This window comes from Arvicola amphibius, chromosome 9 (genome assembly GCF_903992535.2).
Source record: "Arvicola amphibius chromosome 9, mArvAmp1.2, whole genome shotgun sequence".
NCBI lineage: Eukaryota > Metazoa > Chordata > Mammalia > Rodentia > Cricetidae > Arvicola > Arvicola amphibius.
Window position 1 is genome coordinate 69,983,703 of NC_052055.2, and position 17,590 is coordinate 70,001,292.

Below are 17,590 nucleotides of genomic sequence, written 5' to 3' on the forward strand. Positions count from 1 at the left end.
CCACCGGGAAACCTCGTGGCCACTGAGGTCAGTCAAAGGGAAACTTGCCGTGATCCCCACTCCCACGGTCCCGAAGACCCAGTAGTCTGAGTCACAACTTTACCCAGCTCCCCCACCCCACATATCCCATACAAATGACCCAACAGGCTGGTCAATGTGGAGAACTATTTATTATCAGAGAAAGTATAGGGTACAGAAAGGGAAGGTTGGAGGCAGAGGGCAAGGACAGAGGGTACCCCTCACAAGTTGGAGGAGGTTGAGAGGAGGAAGGGCACAGGGTCCAGATGGCAAGTCTAGACAGCAGTGGCAAAGCCCACCCTCTTATTGCCCATGTCGAAGACGGCATAGTAAGACCTGAGGAAGACATCCCCAAGGATCCAGAAGGGCTGGCCATCTTCAGAGGTCAGAGGAGTGCTCTCAAGGCCCACCATGCAGTAACCATCCTCCTGATCAACAGAAGACAGCATTCTCTCAGCAACTGAATGACTCACACTGCCCAGGGGCTCATGGGACAGCTGCCCCTCCACAGCAAGGGCTGCTGGGGCTCAGGGAGAGAGGGTGCTCTTTCCCCAATAGCTGACTTCAGGTTGCCATGGTTCTACGGAGTGGAGGGCTTCCTCCTCAGACTACCCTCCCCCTGCTCCTGGCCTGCAGCAGGTCAGCCTGACAGTTAAGCCTCAAACCTCTGCATAGCTGTTCTAGACCAATCTAGATCCCAGCGGCTCTGCCCATAGGAACGAAGCCTTACCTGGAGGATGTAGGAAGAAGGTGACAGAGGGAACTCGACACCGTTGAGGACAAAGTTGAAGGTAGGCAGGCTACTGACGCTGTCACAGCTCACAAAATACTGCAGAAAGGAACACGGCCCATGCCAATATGTCTCGCTTAGAACAGTGTCCACATGCCTGCCACCTCAGCACCCTAGGCCTGTATCCATCACGCCTGCCACCTCGCACCCTAAATCCTAGATCCACACCCCAGTCTGCTTTGGATTGGGGGGGGGCACAGCTCCAAGGCAATGCTGACTCACCTACTATTAACATTCAGTAGCATTGGCACAGGTGGGGAGGGGTTCAAGGAACCCTGAGGAGCCCACTACCCTAAAGCTTTGCTCCTGACTGAATTTCCACTCTGGGAAAGTGTGTGGATTGTTGCCTTCCTTGCAAGTGCCCTTTAACATACATTTCTGTAGAACATGGAAACCATCAGTTTCCCCAAAATTAGGAGAATGGGTTCAGTAGTCAAGCTCTCCACTGGCCTTAGGATGGAGAGAGCCTGACCCTGTAGGGGTGAGGACATGTGGACCACAGAGCTGTCCTTTGTCACTCATCTGCTCGGTCCCGCTTTCTAGTCATTTTCTCCAACCCTAAAGGCCAGGCAGTGTTTAATCCATATTCCAAGGTGACTTCAGCTCAGAAGAGAGTCTTGCTTTGCCCTACTTCCTCAGCTCCAGCCTCCAGGTCTCTTCCCTGCCAGGGCCACTACCCACCAGTGCCCTCAGTAGCTAAAAGCCTGGAGGCCGAGAATTCAGCTAGCTTTGACTTCCCAAAGAGAAGCTGTAAGTGGCACACACAGTCCTGCCACCCCATAAGATGGCCATTCCTGAGGAAGAGGGAGGCCTGCCTGCCCTACTCACCTCTCCATATTCTTCCTCAGCTCCTATGGCCTGCAGAAAGTCACTCAGGTACTGAGAGGGCATGGTGAGGAGAGAGGTACCAGTGTCTACAATGCCTTGGCAGCCCTGGGAGCACCAGCCAGAGGTGGTTCCACCAATAAGGAAGCTGAATGGTAAGAAGACAGCAGCCTCAGTTCCCACCTGTTCAGAGCAGGCAGAGGGCCTCCCACCACAGTGACACAGGGGGCTGCACACAGAGACAAGCCTTCAATGAGGAAGGTAAGGGGACCCCACTTCATATCGCCTTAGAGTCTCTTCAAAGTCATATGAATGGCCATTGAACCTACTTCCAAAGTTTCAAGGAAGGCTGTAGACACAGCGAAAGCCAGAGCCACTGGTTGCCGCAAGGACTTTGAAACACACTCAGTTTCTAACCTGTGGCGTTGGACTACAGGGGACCTCATGATTGAGATTTTATGTGTCGCCCCTCTTCTCCAGATTTAGCTCGACTCTGATGCTCCTGCTTAGGTTAGCTGTGACCCCAGGGGATGGCATATCTTAAAGTCCTCTCCCACCCATCCCCACCAGCAGTGCCTGGATGAATGGACGGTTTATAGTGTTTGGAGGTGCAAGCAGAGAAGGCTACACTCCCCGAGATCCCACCACAGACTCACTCATCGATGCTAATCTGCCAGTAGAGTGCCTGGGTGACGGGAATCCAGGTGAGCTCTCCAGTGTAGAGGTCCTTGTCCACACCGCCAAAAACAATCTGTCCACCGTTAGATCCCTCCTGGCTACAGAAGACAAAAGGAAGGATAAGGAATGAACAGCATCCTGTGGTGAGTTAGCCATCTTCAGAAAACAGCTCCTGATCTCACTTCACAGTGAGGCTTCCTGCGGACAGGTCCCCTCAGACTGGGGCTCCCTGCAGATGAGCTAGGTCTCCTCAGACTGGGGCTCCCTGAGGGCAGGTACCCTCAGACTAGGGTTCCCTGTGGATGGGCTCTGTCTCCCTCAGGCTGAGGCTTCCTGAGGACAGTCTGTGTTTCTCTAGGATTGGGTCTTCCTGAAGATGGGATGTGTTTCCCCCAGATGAGCTCCCTGTGTGGGCCTCTCAAAATCTCCAGTGCTTCAGCCCCTGGAGTGATGCTGTCCCATGAGTCCCAGCCCCTCTGAGCAGGGAGCTACCATGTGGGCCCCACCCACTGGAGGAGGAGCAAAGCAGGGATGGATGGAGCTCCCAAAGGTGACGTGCAGAGTGATTGTAAACAGAAGCAAAAAACAAGTCTGTAGGGTCAGTGACAGTGAAGGTATCAATGTCAGAGTCAGGCCCTTAAGTCACAGTGAGTGTACGCACATTCTAGAAGGTGGCTAACTCTGAAGAAAAAAGAGAGAACCGGGAGGCCCAGGCGAGGCCTGCTTGTGTTAGCTGGAAAGATAACAACAGGTTAGAGGTCAATCCCGGGCCAAGCCCCAAAGACTCCAGGACCAGCTGGAACAGCAGATCAAAGGGGATAAAGCAAGAGATTACTAACAAAAGAGATACAGAGTGGAAAATCTCAGCCAGAGAGGGACCTGGGGGGAGGGTGCAGGGGGAGGGACATGACACCTGAGGGGGGCACAGAGGCTGACCCAGGAAGAGCTAGATGAAAGCCACTCCCAGATCTGAGCTGGAAATAGAGAGCTTGTCACAGCCAAGGAACACAAAGAACACCTGCATGGGCTGGCTGGTTGGCTCAGCACATAAAGGTGCTTGTGGCCAAGCCTGGCAAGCTGAGCGCCATCTTTGAGACCCACACAGTGAAAGAGGAGAACCGGCTCCTGCAATTTGTCCTCTGACCTCGCTGTGGTGTGTACCCCGACCCCTGCTCTAACACAAATAAATAAATGTTGAAAAAAAATAGGAGTGGACAGGAAACAGATATGGGGTGGGGAGTGCGAAATTCCAGAGCTGGAGAGGAAGGCGCTGGCTGGGACAGGTGTGGGGGAAGCGCTCAGCCCACGAGCTTCTGAGCCACAGTTGGGCAGTGGAAGGCAGAGAAGTTCCTAAGCGGTTGCTTACCTGCCAAGGTAGACACCGAAGAGGGGCTGGGAGAGCGCATTCTCCTTCAACAAGCCCTGCATGGCGGTGGTGGCACCACCGGCAGACAGGCCGGGGAAGGCCAGGCCCATGATGCCATCGAAGTCTGCATAGACGAAATTGGTGCCGGGTTCGTTCTCGCTCAGGCCAAACTCCTGGTTGGGGACCTTAATGCCTTGGACCTGGAGCAGAGGTTAAAACAGAGAGATAGTGACATACCAGACGGACCTACCTCGATCCCCCACCGCACCCCAGAGACAACTCTTGTTCCTCTCTCCTTGCCTCAGTTCCCCCTACACCTTCATAAGTTGATAGCAGCCATCTTCCCTCCCGAGATTCAGGTGCATCACTGCATCGTCCCTGCCCCACCCCTCTCTCCTCTGAAGGGCTATGTTCATGCAGGGAAATGGCCACAACCAAAGGGCTCGTCATGGCTTTTCCAGCAATCCTGACAGAACGATCGTCAGCAAGCGTCAGCATCGAGAGTAGACAAGGTCTCGTGCTGACTTCCTATCCTATGAGCTTTTCCACCATGTTTCAGGGGCTTTGTTAAGGCCCTCATCTTCCTCCCACCCCGACCCAGGGGCAGGAAGTCGCACTCACGGTCAGAGTGTCGTAGCCAAAGAAGCCGGTAAGGCTGCCAGTGCCGTACTGCAGGGAGAAGGTCTGTCCGTCCGTGTAGTAGGTAGAGGACTTGCTAGGGTTGTAGCGGGTGTGTGTGGCTGCACAGGGGAGGCATGACATAGAGGTCAGATTGTTGAGTGGAGGGAGCTTCTTCCTCAGCCTGTGCTTAACCTTGGGGCTTCAGCATCCCCTACTCATGACAGCAAGGGGTGATCAGCTGAGACTCCCGCCTTTGAATCACCCATGACCTGAAAGCCCCCTGTGATTTATAGGGTAAGCTCTGGGACTTTGGTCTCTCTGGGCAGGGTTGGCTGGACTTCATCTCTGTGTCCTAGGTCCCAGAAAAGCCCCAGCACAGATGGACTGCTCATCCACTGTAGGAGCGAATGGGCCACTAAACACCTCTCATCCCACAGCCTCCACCCCTTCAAGAACTTGGTCGTACCAAGATCTTGAGGCAGCATGAGATATAGCCAAAGAGAGACCTCTTGGACCAGAGATAATAGGATCCCAAGACTCAGGCAGGGACAAAAGCAGTATTACAAAATGCCTGCCCAAATTCTATCTGCCTGACCAAAGTACGGCAGGACAAGGCCACATCCATTGTTGTTCCAGCCCATCCTTTAGACACACCGGATGCCAACGTGGGGTGAAGAGAAGGCAGAACTGACTGCTGTGGAGTGAGTGGAGATGACCAACAAGAAAAAGGATGCTATTGTCCTGGTCATCAGGATGGGTGGGATGGAAGAAAATAGGGTGGGCGAGGTGGGCTGGTATAGATGAACGTATATTTGCTGCTTAGCAGAAAAGGCAAAAGAGCCACCCAGCTGCAGGGTCAGCCTCTTTGACAAGGCTTAAATATGTCATGTGTCTGAAAACACCACCGTCTTCTCCAGGGGTGGATTTTCCCCAGCCTCCCTTCCCTGCCACCCAGCACTCACTGCAGGCCTCGCTCTGGCAGTAGACAGAAGGCACCCACAGGTTGGAGGAGCCAGTGTCGAAAAGGACCAAGAAGTTCTGGGGTGGAGTTCCGATGCTGATCTCACCAAAGTAGGCAGCCTGATGAGGGAGAGGGGATATCACAGGGTAGACTGGTTAGCTCTGAGGGATCCAGGGGCTCCATAACTCCACAGGTACGCAGGAAAGGACCCAGATGCTGCCCTCCAAACCACACTAAAGCCAGTGGCCCTAGACTTCCCCGGAAATCTGCCCCAAACCCAAGGATGCTCAGTCTATGTTGCCCAGGGCAGTCACCAAGCTCTCTGAGGGCTGCAAGATCAGTAAGGACCCCGTCCCAAGCTCTTCCAACAGTGTACCCCAGTGTGGGAAGACAGGGAACCCTCAGCTTTGGCAGCAGGGACAGTGGTGTTAAGACTTACGTCCATGTAGGCTATGGGCTCGTAGAGTACACTGAAGTCACCAAAGTTGCCAAAGCGGTACTTCAGGCCAGGGTCATACTTGTGGTTTTTCAGGAAATCATTGAGCACACCCTTTTCCCTCATGGTCTCTCGGATAGTCTTCATCCTCTTCAGGGGGACCCTGCAGAAGGCTGTGTGTCAGGTGGGAGCCTCCCTCCTTCCTTTCTCCTTCTACACTTCCCCCTCCCCATCTCTGGCCTCTGTCTCTCTCTGTCTCCCCCTCCCTCTCTCCTGTACCTCACTCTCTGATGCTCTGCCCCACACATGCCCACTGTTTGGATCTGTCTGTCTCCCATCTTTCTGTCTTAATTTCTTTCCAGGTTTTTCTCCCTTTAGTTGTTCCTTCTCCTTTCCTCTTGTTCTCAAACTCCTTCTTAATGTTTGTTCTGAGATTTAGAAACTAATCAACTTCAGCCACATCCACCTTTGCCCCACATGAAAGTACCCCTGCTACTCAGATCCCCTTCTCTGATATACACTGGAATTCCCTCCCAAGAAGGGGAGGATGACTTGGAGAACTATCCTTGTTAGAATCAGTGCCTATGCTTTTGATATAGGGTCTCATGTGTCTCTGGTTAGTCTCAAATGGAATCCTTATCAAAGAGCAGCCTTTAACTTCTGATCCTTCTGCCTCTGCCTTCCAAGCATGCACCACCACATCTAGTTTATAGAGAGCTGGGGATTGAAGTCAGGGCATCACACAAGCTCCTACCCAGCGAGCCACATCCCAGCCACTCTGGCACGTATTTAAAGGTGCCGGAGAAAGCAGGTTCACCTCAAAGGATTCCTTCCTATGGTGGCTCTCTGCCACCGAGCACTGACTGAGGTGACCCAGCATTGTGTGAGGGGAACGGTACTAACCCTACCTCCAGCCCAGGGACATCACTGTGCCTCCCCGGACAGTCCTTGGGGAAGGTGGCTTGGGAGTTCCAGAGCTGGAACTTAGGCGCCGCAGCTTCTGCCCGTATCACCGCAAGCATGATCTAAGAGCTGCTGGCTACTACCTCCCAGCGACCTCTGCAGATCCACCTGCTTGCTCTGCAACTCAGAATTCCTTTTCCTTTTCCTTCTTTCTCCATCTTAAATCCTTATTCTCTTAGGACTCTAGGACATTTCAGAGTTTCTCTGCTAACCCCTTCACAAGAGCCACACCAACCACCTCTGTGGAGTTTGTCTCTGGGAGGAGCTGGCTTTTCACCGAGAAACTCCCGGGGAGCAGGCCTGGTACCATGGCTCAGCAGGTAAAGGCGCTTGCTGCTAACCTGTCGACCTGAGTTCAGCTCCTAGAACCCATGTGGTAGGAGAGAGGTGACTCCTGCTGTCTTCCTCTGGCCTCCACATGTATTCAGTGGCACCGATACACTCAGTCTCCTCCAAACACAACTAAGCTGAGTCATAATTTGAAAAAAGAAAGTATGAGGTGCTGACTATAGATACTCAAGCCCATGGGAATTATCCGTAACCTCCATGAATCCTCCCTCTGCTTTTAAATTATCCCTAGGTTACCATGAAGACCCAGTAAGGGACTGGGTAGTCGTGGTAGACGTGGCTCAGCAGCTAAAGGCACTGTTTGCGTTTCCAGAGGAGCAGGGTTCAATTCTCAGCACCCACAACCAGCTCCAGTCCCAGGGGATCTGACACCCTTGTCTGGCCTCCATGGGCTCCAGGCACCTGGCCCCCACTTAAGGCTCTCCGAGTCTGTGGTCCACGTCCAGGCTCACCTGATCAAAGCTGCCTCCAAGAGAGGGAGGCAGAGCAAGGCTACGACCATCCACTTCATGATGCTGACTCGAAGCTGGTCTCACAGGATAAACCACTTCGAGCTCGACCGTTGTGGTGGAGTGAAGCCCTGAGTGTGCTCCTTCCTTTTATATACCCGGGAGCTAGCCCGGCCCCTGCCTCCCAGCCCTGGGTAAGCATGACCCCTAAGCTGCACGGCCCCCCGGACTCTGTGTATCAATGGTTTCTGTGTGTTTTTCCTTCTGGAGCATGACCACGACACTTTTCATCTTATTGACTTTCTATTCCAGCAGAGACGGCCAGAAGGTGCGCGATAAGAGGGAACAAAGTGGCCGCACCTTGAAGGGGCAAAGATTACAACTCTGGGAACCAGATGCACAATATGAGCATTTGGGGGTGAGGACTTGAATGAGAGACCAGGGACCTGATGGTTGGTTTCTCAAGCTTGGCACTAGTGACATTTGGAAGGAAATAATTCTCTGTTCTGGGCATGGCCCTGTCCTCTGTAGGGTACTAGCAGTAGCTGATCTGCCCACTAAGTGCCAGGAGCAATCCCCCAGTTGTAGTCACCAAAATGTCTCCAGGCATTATTGGTTTACCCTTGGGGACAAGTCCCTGAGAGCTGCTGTTCTACCTTGACATACTTGGAGGTCCAACTTAAGTCCTGCCTCCCAGTAGCCCTTAAACCTCTGGGAGCTGGAGTTCAGGGTGTCTGGGGGCTCAGGAATCAGGCTGCTGGCTATGCTCATAGTGGCAACAGTGGCCATGTGGGCAGTGCTGATGCTGAGGCCAGTGCTAGGGATGAAGTCAGAATGGAGTGGTGGCTTTGGACTCTTGTCCCAATGCAGCAGGATTCACTCACAGGGGATGGTCACACCACCTCTGGCTGTCTGAATCAGAACAGATGCCCAGAGCAAGATGCGAGCAGAGGGGCTAAACTGCCCCTCGATGCTTCCCTCCTTGTCTCTCCTCCCTCCCCATTGCTACCTGGGGTTTTACTTGGCTGGATTTGGAGGTTGAGACTAGGGTCTCATATGTGCTAGCCAACTACCACTGAGCTATACCGCAGCCCATCTGAGGGCGTGTGCATGTGGTGGATGCATGTTTACTTGTGTGTACACATGCAGTCATCTATGCAGGCACACGTGGAGGCCAGGGGCTGATGTTTGAATGTCTTCTTTGATTGCTTATCCACCTTATTTCCTAAATTTTTGAATGAATTGTAATTTTTTTACATTGTGAGAAAGGGAGGAGGGAGGTGCTCATGTGTCATCGTTGTGAGAGTTTTTTCTCTCTTTCCACCATGTGAGTCCTGGGGATGGAACTCAGACTCTCAGGCTTGATGGCTCCTTTACCCACCGAGCCATTTTTTCTGGCTCTCTACTTTATTATGATGGCATCTCTCACTGAACCCATCTAGACTGAAGGGTAGTGAGCCCCTGGGCCACAGCTGCCTCTGTCCTCCAGTGCCAGGTTATAGATGCCACCTCATCCTGTTCTTTTCGTGGATGATGAGAATCTAACCTCAAGTCCCCATGGTTGCATGATCAGGCTATTTTTATTTGTAATTCAATTTTTTAAATTTGGAATCCAGGTCTCACACTGTAGCCCAGGTTGGCCAGGAACTCACTATGTAGTTCAGGTTGGCCTGGGATTCTCAACAATCTTTAATTATAGGCATGAGCTACTGTACCTGGATCTTTGTGTTTTTGAGACAAACACTCGCTAAATTACACAGGTTAGACTTGAACTCACACTGTAGCCTAGACAGGTCTTGAACTTGTCAACGTCCTGCCTCAGCTCTAGGTAGGTAGGATAGATAATAGGTAGGCTCTATACCACTAGGCCAGGCACCCTCAATCTTTAAGGCTTCAAAACCTTCCTCTATCTCTCCCAAGTCCTTACTCAGCTCCACTAACCTTGCTCTCCATCTCTCCACAACATCCCCACGACTTGTGTTAGCTAGGCCACCAGCCTGGCCACCAATGAGCTCACTATTTGGAGTGAGCAAACAGTCCCCAGCCAGCACCCTCTCTGTCATCCTTTACCCCAGACTCGGGGCCCCATATAGATTTATCACACCCTAGGATCATAGGCAGAAGGTTGAACCAGACTGCGAGCTGCCTATGTCATCTATCCAGTAGGAATTTTCCATTCTTGCCACTGCTGCCCTCCACCCGGCCTGTGATGAGAACAGAAGGGGGTTGGGAGACCAGAAGTCTGCCCGGGCCTGGCACAGATCAGGAGGTCTCTGCGAGCTTGTGTTTCAAGACCAGCTCAGCGTTCCTTCTCTCCAGTCTCCAGAGACCCACTGGAGTCTGGACTGGGGGGAGTAAGGGAGAGGACCCTAAGATTTTGGGAAAGCAGGAAAAAGATAGTGGAAGTTTGCCAAACCCGTGGAATATTCAAATCCTGTAGGCCTGCTGGATCCCCCAACCTCACCCTTCAAAGACCTTTCCTTGACTTGCTAGGACCCCAGGGTCTTCAGTCAAACCTCCAGGCCAAGTTCCACCGCATCTACAGAGCAGGCCAGGACGTCCCTGCTCAGTTGACAGCCCCAGGGCTTCTGCAGCCCCCGTGGACCCACGTTGACCCTCTGACAGCTCTGTCAGTCACTTTAGGGTTCCCAGATGTCCCAAGACATCCACTGCCCCTGGTCTGTCCCCTGCTCAATATCTATGAAGCTCGCTTTTATATGTGTCATGGATCTCCAGGCCCTGAGGATGTCTCAGAAGCCATCAAGGCTGTCATTCTCTGTCCCCACACACTATGCATCCCGGCAGTGCGGCCTACCTGGCACTTGATCTCCAGCAGTCTCGGATGGCTCACCAGCGGTTCCTGGGGTATTTTAAAATTACATTTATATACACATGTATGTTGTGTGTGTGTTTATATGCATGGGCACGTGTGTGCCGTGGCTGATATGCAGAGTTCACAGGACAGCTTGCTGGGGTCAGTTTCCTTCTCTCATCAAGCAGACCCTAGGGACCAAGCATAGGTCACCAGGCTTGGCAACAAGACCTCTAGCCACCGAGCCACCTTACTGCTCCTGATCTTACCCACTCCTGCCCTGGTACATTTCTCCCCGCTGAAGCTCCCAGTGTGCAGACACTGAGTGTTCACATCCCCATACCTGCCCCAGGCTCCAGGAATCAGGAACAGTTGGTAACACCCCCAGACTGTTTTCAATGGGGCGTAGCTACTCCTCACACCCTATTATTCCAGGTTCTGCCTCAAGTTCACCTTCCCTTTTTAGTCTACACATCCTCCTTGCTTCCCCTTACCGGCCCTGCACATCCACCTGTGAAAGCTACCTCCCCTTACAAGCCAGGCCATGCCCACAAAGTGCTCCCACCTGCTCTGAAACCACTGTGGAAAACTGTCTTTTCTTTATGGAATTTATTTCCTGGACCCATGACTTTGCCCAAATTTTACAACCTCTAACACAAAAAAAGGAGTCTCTTTTTGCACACAGCTGGCATGTCAGAGTCATGTTTCTGGAGGCAGAAACATATATACACATACACATGTGAGAGCATGGCCCATGTGTGTGAATGCCACTGGAGGCAAAAACATATCTACACACACGTGTGTGTGTGTGAACACCACTGGAGACAGAAACATATATATACACACATGTGAGAGCATGGCACATGTGTGTGAATGCCACTGGAGGCAGAAACATATATACACATACACATGTGAGAGCATGGCCTATGTGTGTGAATGCCACTGGAGGCAGAAACATATATATACACACACAGGGAGCTGATAGTGTTTCTAGAATATGACAACCAGAGTTGGATGCTTGTCAAGCTGGGTGTGGTGGCACACACCTTTAATCCCAGGACTCAGGAGGCAGAGGCAGGAGGATCTCTGTGAACCTGAGGACAGATTGGTCTATGTAGTGAGTTTCCTGTACTTAAAAACAAAACAAAACGAAAAAAGACATGACAGTCATTGCTTATCCTTCACTTGTGGCAGACATCACCAATCAATCCAGTCAACCTTGGCAGACATCACTAATCAATTATGTTATTCTTTCATACAGTGTTCAGACAGGGCCTTAGATTTTAGATTGTAACCCCTTTCAATCCATAATAAAGCAACAATCCAGCTGGGTGGTGGTGGCAGCACATACCTTTAATTCTCAACACCCAGGAAGCAGAGACAGGAGGATCTCTGTGAGTTCAAGGCCAGTCTGATCTATGAAGTGAGTTCTAGGACAGGCTCCAAAGCTAAAGAGAAATGCAGTCTCAAGGAAACAACAACAAAAATTAAGTAAATAAATAAAAAACAACAATCCCAAATCCATATGTGTGAGTGAGTGTGTGTGTGTGTGTGTGTGTGTGTGTGTGTGTAAGAGGTGTGCTCACCTTAGGCAAGCATATGTGGAGGTCAGAGGTTGATGTCAGGGTGTATTTTATTAATCAGCTCTCCACCTTATTTTTCTAAGAAACATATATACACATACACATGTGAGAGCATGGCTCATGTGTGTGAACGCCACTGGAGGCAGAAACATATATATACACATATGTGAGAGCATGGCACATGTGTGTGAATGCCACTGGAGACAGAATTGGGTATTGTGTCCCCTGGGCCTGAAGTTACGGGTGGCTGTGAGAATAAGTGCTGGCACCTGAACTTGCGTCTTCCGGAAAGAGCAGCGAGTGCCCTTAACTGATGTGCTGTCTCTTCAGCCCCATTCACCTGATTTTTTTGGGATCGGCTCTCTCACTGATCCTAAAGCTCACTGCTTTCGTCTCTTGGGGTCCTCCTCTCTCCACCCCACGGCCTCTTGAGTCACAGGTCCGCACCACCAGGCCTGGCTTCAGCGTGAGCTCAGGTCTTTACCTTACGCTTATTCGAGTCATCTCCCCAGCTTTCAAGTCGTTTAATAAAAAGTGGGGCTTGCTTTGTTTTGATTTTTGTAGTTTTTTTTTTTAATTCTAAATACTGAAGTAAAAGCATTTGCTGTCAAACCCATGAGCTGAGTTTGCTCCCATCCCCCACACGGTAGAAGAAGAGGACAGACTCCCATGAACTGTCTTCTGATTGCCATGCATGTGCTGTGCACACACGTGGAAACACATAAACAAAAATGTATTTTAAAAATTTCAAAGATTTTGAAAAAATTAGGATTTCTAAATTTCATTTAAAATTTCACACACACACACACACAGTACTTTTTTATCAAATTAGGCTGGGCCTGGAGTGTTCCTCAGTGGTGGATTGCTTGCCTAGCGTGCATGTGGTCCTAGGTGCAAGGACCAACATCAGCAAAATAAAGAGGAAAAAAAAATATTAAAAAAAAGTCAAGGTAGCTTGCAGGTGTTTACACCTTTCAAAATTATCTAGCAGCGCTTATTGTACACACTTATGTTTTAACACAACCACACTTCCTATGCCAAGGCAATTTCTGTTCTGTCCTTATCGCGTCGGATTGCCACAGAAACATGTTTCCATGCATTAAGATAGGCCAGGCTCTTATCAGCTTCGCAGGCTGCACGCTGCTGTATCTTTTCGGTAGCTAGGAGTACTTGGCCCAATTCGTCTGGGCACTGTCCAGTTTCCCATTGCTATCAGTAGCTCAGGCTCCCACACTAAGATGCATCCGAAGGCACCCAGTAGTGAATTTCCCATGATCAGGGGTATGCAAGCAGAGGCTAAAGGATGCTTTCTGAGGGAAGTTTGATCCTGGGATCAAACTCGGGCCATCAGACTTGGTGACCCAAAGTTTTTGGATATTTGAGATAGGGTTTCATGCAGGCCAGGCTAAGTGCAAACTGGCTCTTTTGCTGCGGATGACCTTAAACTACTGATTTTCCTGCCTCCACCTCCCAAGTGCTGAGGTCACAGGTGTGCACCATCGTGCCCAGTTTTCTGCTCATGAGTTTAATGACCATCTGTGGATGGGTCCAGCTCCAGCTGTCAGGGTGTCTGTCTGGTGGTGACTTCTAAAGCCATCACTTTTTGAATTTATTAAGCAGGATTCTGCTGTAAGCAAGAACTGAACCTAAGGTTGAATGTGGGCTTCCCCTCCCCCATTCCTTAGGGCGCACTGAGCAGGAAGCTCTCTGCACCTGTTGAATCACAGCACTCTGACAACTACCCCATAGACAATGTGCCTTAGCCCCTCCTATTGAGGAGTCAGTTTTATCTGGTCCCATCTGGAAAGAAAGCTCTGTGCATTAAAGGATGTGTAGAAAGACAGACTGCTTTTGTTCTCTGGTCTATTAATTAACTTATGCATACTTGTAGGCTCAGCTGGGAAAAGGATACTGTGGGTAGGTGGGGAAGCTCGGCTGGACACTGAGCTGGCCAGGCCCAGGAAGGAGAGGAAGGGTGGGACCCCAGATCAAGTAGAGCCGTGGATCAAACACCCCAGGACGCGTTTTGTTTGTTTGTTTCTCATTCCTGTTTCCTGGCGCCTCCCTCTCCACGTGTGCTCCCTCCCCGCTCTCTATCTGTGTCTCTGACAAGGTCTGGTATAGCCCACGTTGGCCTTGAATTCATGCTTCTCCAACCCTAACCTCCTACGTGCTAAGATTGTGGGCATGTGCCACTCAGCCTGGCTTCAACCGCTTTCTCTATATCATTGACAAACAGAGGCTAAGATTTTCATTTCCAGAGAAAGAATGAGATCACAATTCCTAGGAACAGTTGGTCAGGCCCTTACTTTTGGACCCATCCACTGTGGCCAGCAGATAGGAACCTACTGGCTACTCCCTCCGGAAACATGTTGAAGAGAGAGAACGGGAACACTCAGAAGTAAGTCCTCAGGAGAAGTAGGACCTTGGGAAGAGCAAAGGGATGTTTCTGGGTCAACTCTGTCTGAAACGCCCACATTTCTGGGGTGGCTCATGGACCCTGCATCTCCCACCATTCACCTCTCTTCTTGAGTACTAAGCTGTGATGATGACTTCCCGCTAGCGCTAGCATCTGCTCTCTGAGCCTTGGTGAGCTTGAGTATAGAATGAGATGAGAAACCCTCCTGCAGTGTAGCCACATAATCCAGTGTAGCCAAATAATCTGGTGAAGCCACATAATCCAGTGTAGCTACGTAATCCGGTGAAGCCACATAATCTGGTGTAGCCACATAATTCGGTGTAGCCACATAATCTGGTAGCCACATAATTCGGTATAGCACGTAATCTGGTGTAGCCACGTAATCCGATGTAGTCACATAATCTAGTGAAGTCATAATTACAACCAGAGGATGAGAAGGCAGAAAGAGTTTAAGCCAGGCCTGACCTGATGGTACCTACCTCAATCCTGAGGTAAAAGGATCACAAATTCAAGGCGTTTGAGGACTACTAAGAGATTTCAAAGAGGGTCGAGACTGTTGCTCAGTTGCACAAAGCCCTAGGTTTGATCTCCAGCTTTACAGACACACAGTACTGCCTGCCTGTAATCCCAGAAGATGGAAGCCAGAGGATCAGAAATTCAAGGTCATTCCCAGCTACTGGAGAGTTCAAATCTAGTCTGGATTTCTGAAGACCCTGTCTCAGAGAACAAGCCCAGAGTGAGTTCAAGACCGACTTAGGCAATTTAGCTCAACCTTGTCACAAGGTTTAAAAAGAAAACTAGGAAGTTGGGGGTGGGGAGCTGAGATGTTTATTGTTCAGTGGCAGGATACTTACCCAGCAAGTGTGAGGCTCTAGGTTCAATCCCAGACACACAGAACCAAATCACATTGTTAAAATAAAGGGTTCAAGTAGCAGAAACTGGCCTAGCAGGCTCTGGGTTCCAGTATAGGCAAGAAAAATGAATAAGGGTAAGAGAAGAGGAGGGTGGGGAGGAGGGGAGGGGAGGGGAGCAAGTGGAGGATGGCGACTGGCCCATGGCTCCCACGAAGTTCATCTGCACCCTGGACCTTGCTCACAGCTAACGCTGTCAGAGGGCGAGGGTGGGCAGGAGGATCCTACATTCCAGGCAGGTGAAGGCACAATGAGGTATGAGAGGAGTGTGGGAGAAAAGAAAAGATGAGGAAGAGATGGGGGAACTGAGGAGAGAGAAAGAGATGAGGACAGGGGAGAGAAGAGGAAGGGGGAGAAAGGGAGGGAAAAAGAAGGAAAAGTTAGGCGGGAAGGGGGTAGTAGTGATTTCTGTTGGGAAATGACCCCTAATCCCCTTCCCAAGCCCAATGCCACAGGGCTTTCGGTTGAAGAGTGGCTTCCTCCATCCCAGGTGGTAAGGGAGACAGCAGAGTGAGAGAGGACAGACGAGGCCTCAGGGCCCAGCCGTGGGAACTTAGTGTCACTGATGTGGACAGAGGAGTGGGCAGGCTCTGGCCAACTGCAGAGGGGGACAGTGAACGGCAAAGAAGCAAGTGCAAGAACCCAAGCTCCGGCAGAGGTGACCAGTGCAGTCTCTCCTTGTAAGCTGGTAGTTTTATACCCAAATCTGTGGGTCCCCACAAAAGCCAACAAAGGAGACCGAATCCCATATGTAAAAGCAAAGAGCCTTTATTTTAATCAAGTTTGCAAACTCGGTTTCTCCTCATGTCCAACATACTGGAATATCCGGAGAGCCCCGAGCTCAATTAGAATAGGGTTTTTATAGTAGTAAAGGTGGGGGTGAGGGGTCTCTGAGGTTCAGGGCCCCTGATTGGCTGACATTTGTCTAGGGGTGTCCTGTTAAGGTGCGCTGGCAGGTGTCTCTGTCCACAGCTCTTAGAATGTCAGGCATTTCCTTTGAATGGTCTGCTCTTGGGTGGGGGGTCGGGTAATCTCGGCCTGCCAGGCATTGTCTCAGGGTAAACTGTTGAGACTCCAGACTTCATTTAAATTCATCGATGGCCAGAGTCCCAGGTAATAATGGTTGGAAGTAAAGCACTTCCTTTGGGTGACCTGCCCAGACACTTCCTTTGGATGACCTGCCCAGACTTAGATTATCATGGCTGGCCCCCACAGTAGCACGTGCCTAAATCTTCACCCTCAGCTCCACAGCAAGTCTGGGGCTGCAAGAGATCCTATCTCAAACAGCCATGACAAGACTAGATCCACATCACACCCACAATCTTTCCATTCTTTCGCAGCTTCCCAGCTTGTCCTGCCTTCAAATGCCACTGAGGCAAACTGTCTTAGGGTTACCACGGCTGTGATGAAACATCCCGGCCAAGGAAACTTGGAGAAGAAAGAGATTCTTTGGCTCAAACTTCCACATCACAGGCCACCATCCATGGAAGTCAGGACAGGGACTCAAGCAGGGCTGGATCCTGGAGGCAGGAGCTGATGCAGAAGCCATGGAGGAGTGCTGCTTACTGCCTTGCTCTCTGCGGCTTGCTCAGTCTTTTTTTTTCCTCATACAATACATCCCCGCTAAAGCATCCCTTCCATTCACCCCACCACCACCACCTCCCTTCTCCCCCAGACCCACTGCTCCTCCGTTTCTCTTTAGAAAAGATCAGGCCTCCCAGGGAGATCAAACACAGAATGACAAGTTACGATAAGACCAGGCACACAGCCTCATAGCAAGGCTGGATGAGGCAACCTAGTAGGAGGAGAAGGGTCCCAAGAACAGATAAAGGAGTCAGAAACACCCCCACTCCCACTGTTAGGAGTCCAACAAACGCTGCGAGCTAAACAATCACAGCATGTGTGCAGCAGGCCTAGCACAGACCCAAGCAGGTTCCACGACTGCCGCTTTTGTCTCTGTGAACCCCTATGAGCCCAGCTAGGTTGTTTCTGTGGGTTGTGTTCTTGGGGTGTCCTCAGCCTCTCTGGCTCCTACAATCCTTCCTCTCCATCTTCTGCAGGGTCCCCAAGCTCCACCTATTATTTGGGTGTGGGTCTCTGCAATCTGCTCCTGTCAGTTGCTGGAGGGAGCCTCTGATGAAGATGGGGCTAGACACTGATCTATGAGAATAACAGAATATCATTAAAAGCATTTCATTTCCTTCCTTCCTTCCTTCCTTCCTTCCTTCCTTCTCTCTCTCTCTCTCTCTCTTTCTCTCTCTCTCTCTCTCTCTCTCTCTCTCTCTCTTTCTTTGGTCAGTACGTTTGGTTCTACCCTAGGTCTTTGAAGCATTCAGCTTCCTGTTCCTGGCCACCCACAGCCTGGTTTCTTATAGAACCCAGGACCACCAGCCCAGCGATAGCACCACCC

The 17,590-nt window shown here is 50.9% G+C and overlaps 1 protein-coding gene across 1 annotated transcript; it reads right to left on the reverse strand.

Moving 5' to 3' along the window:
* Positions 1–224: 224 nt before the first annotated feature.
* Positions 225–7,561, reverse strand: Pgc (progastricsin). The gene is made up of 9 exons (XM_038343602.1): positions 7,459–7,561; positions 5,699–5,858; positions 5,261–5,378; positions 4,299–4,417; positions 3,678–3,877; positions 2,290–2,409; positions 1,637–1,781; positions 749–847; positions 225–446 (listed from the first exon to the last, which is right to left on the reverse strand). Exons 1-9 carry the CDS (start codon positions 7,515–7,517, stop codon positions 294–296), a joined length of 1,173 nt encoding a protein of 390 aa, XP_038199530.1. The 5' UTR covers positions 7,518–7,561; the 3' UTR covers positions 225–293.
* Positions 7,562–17,590: the final 10,029 nt, after the last annotated feature.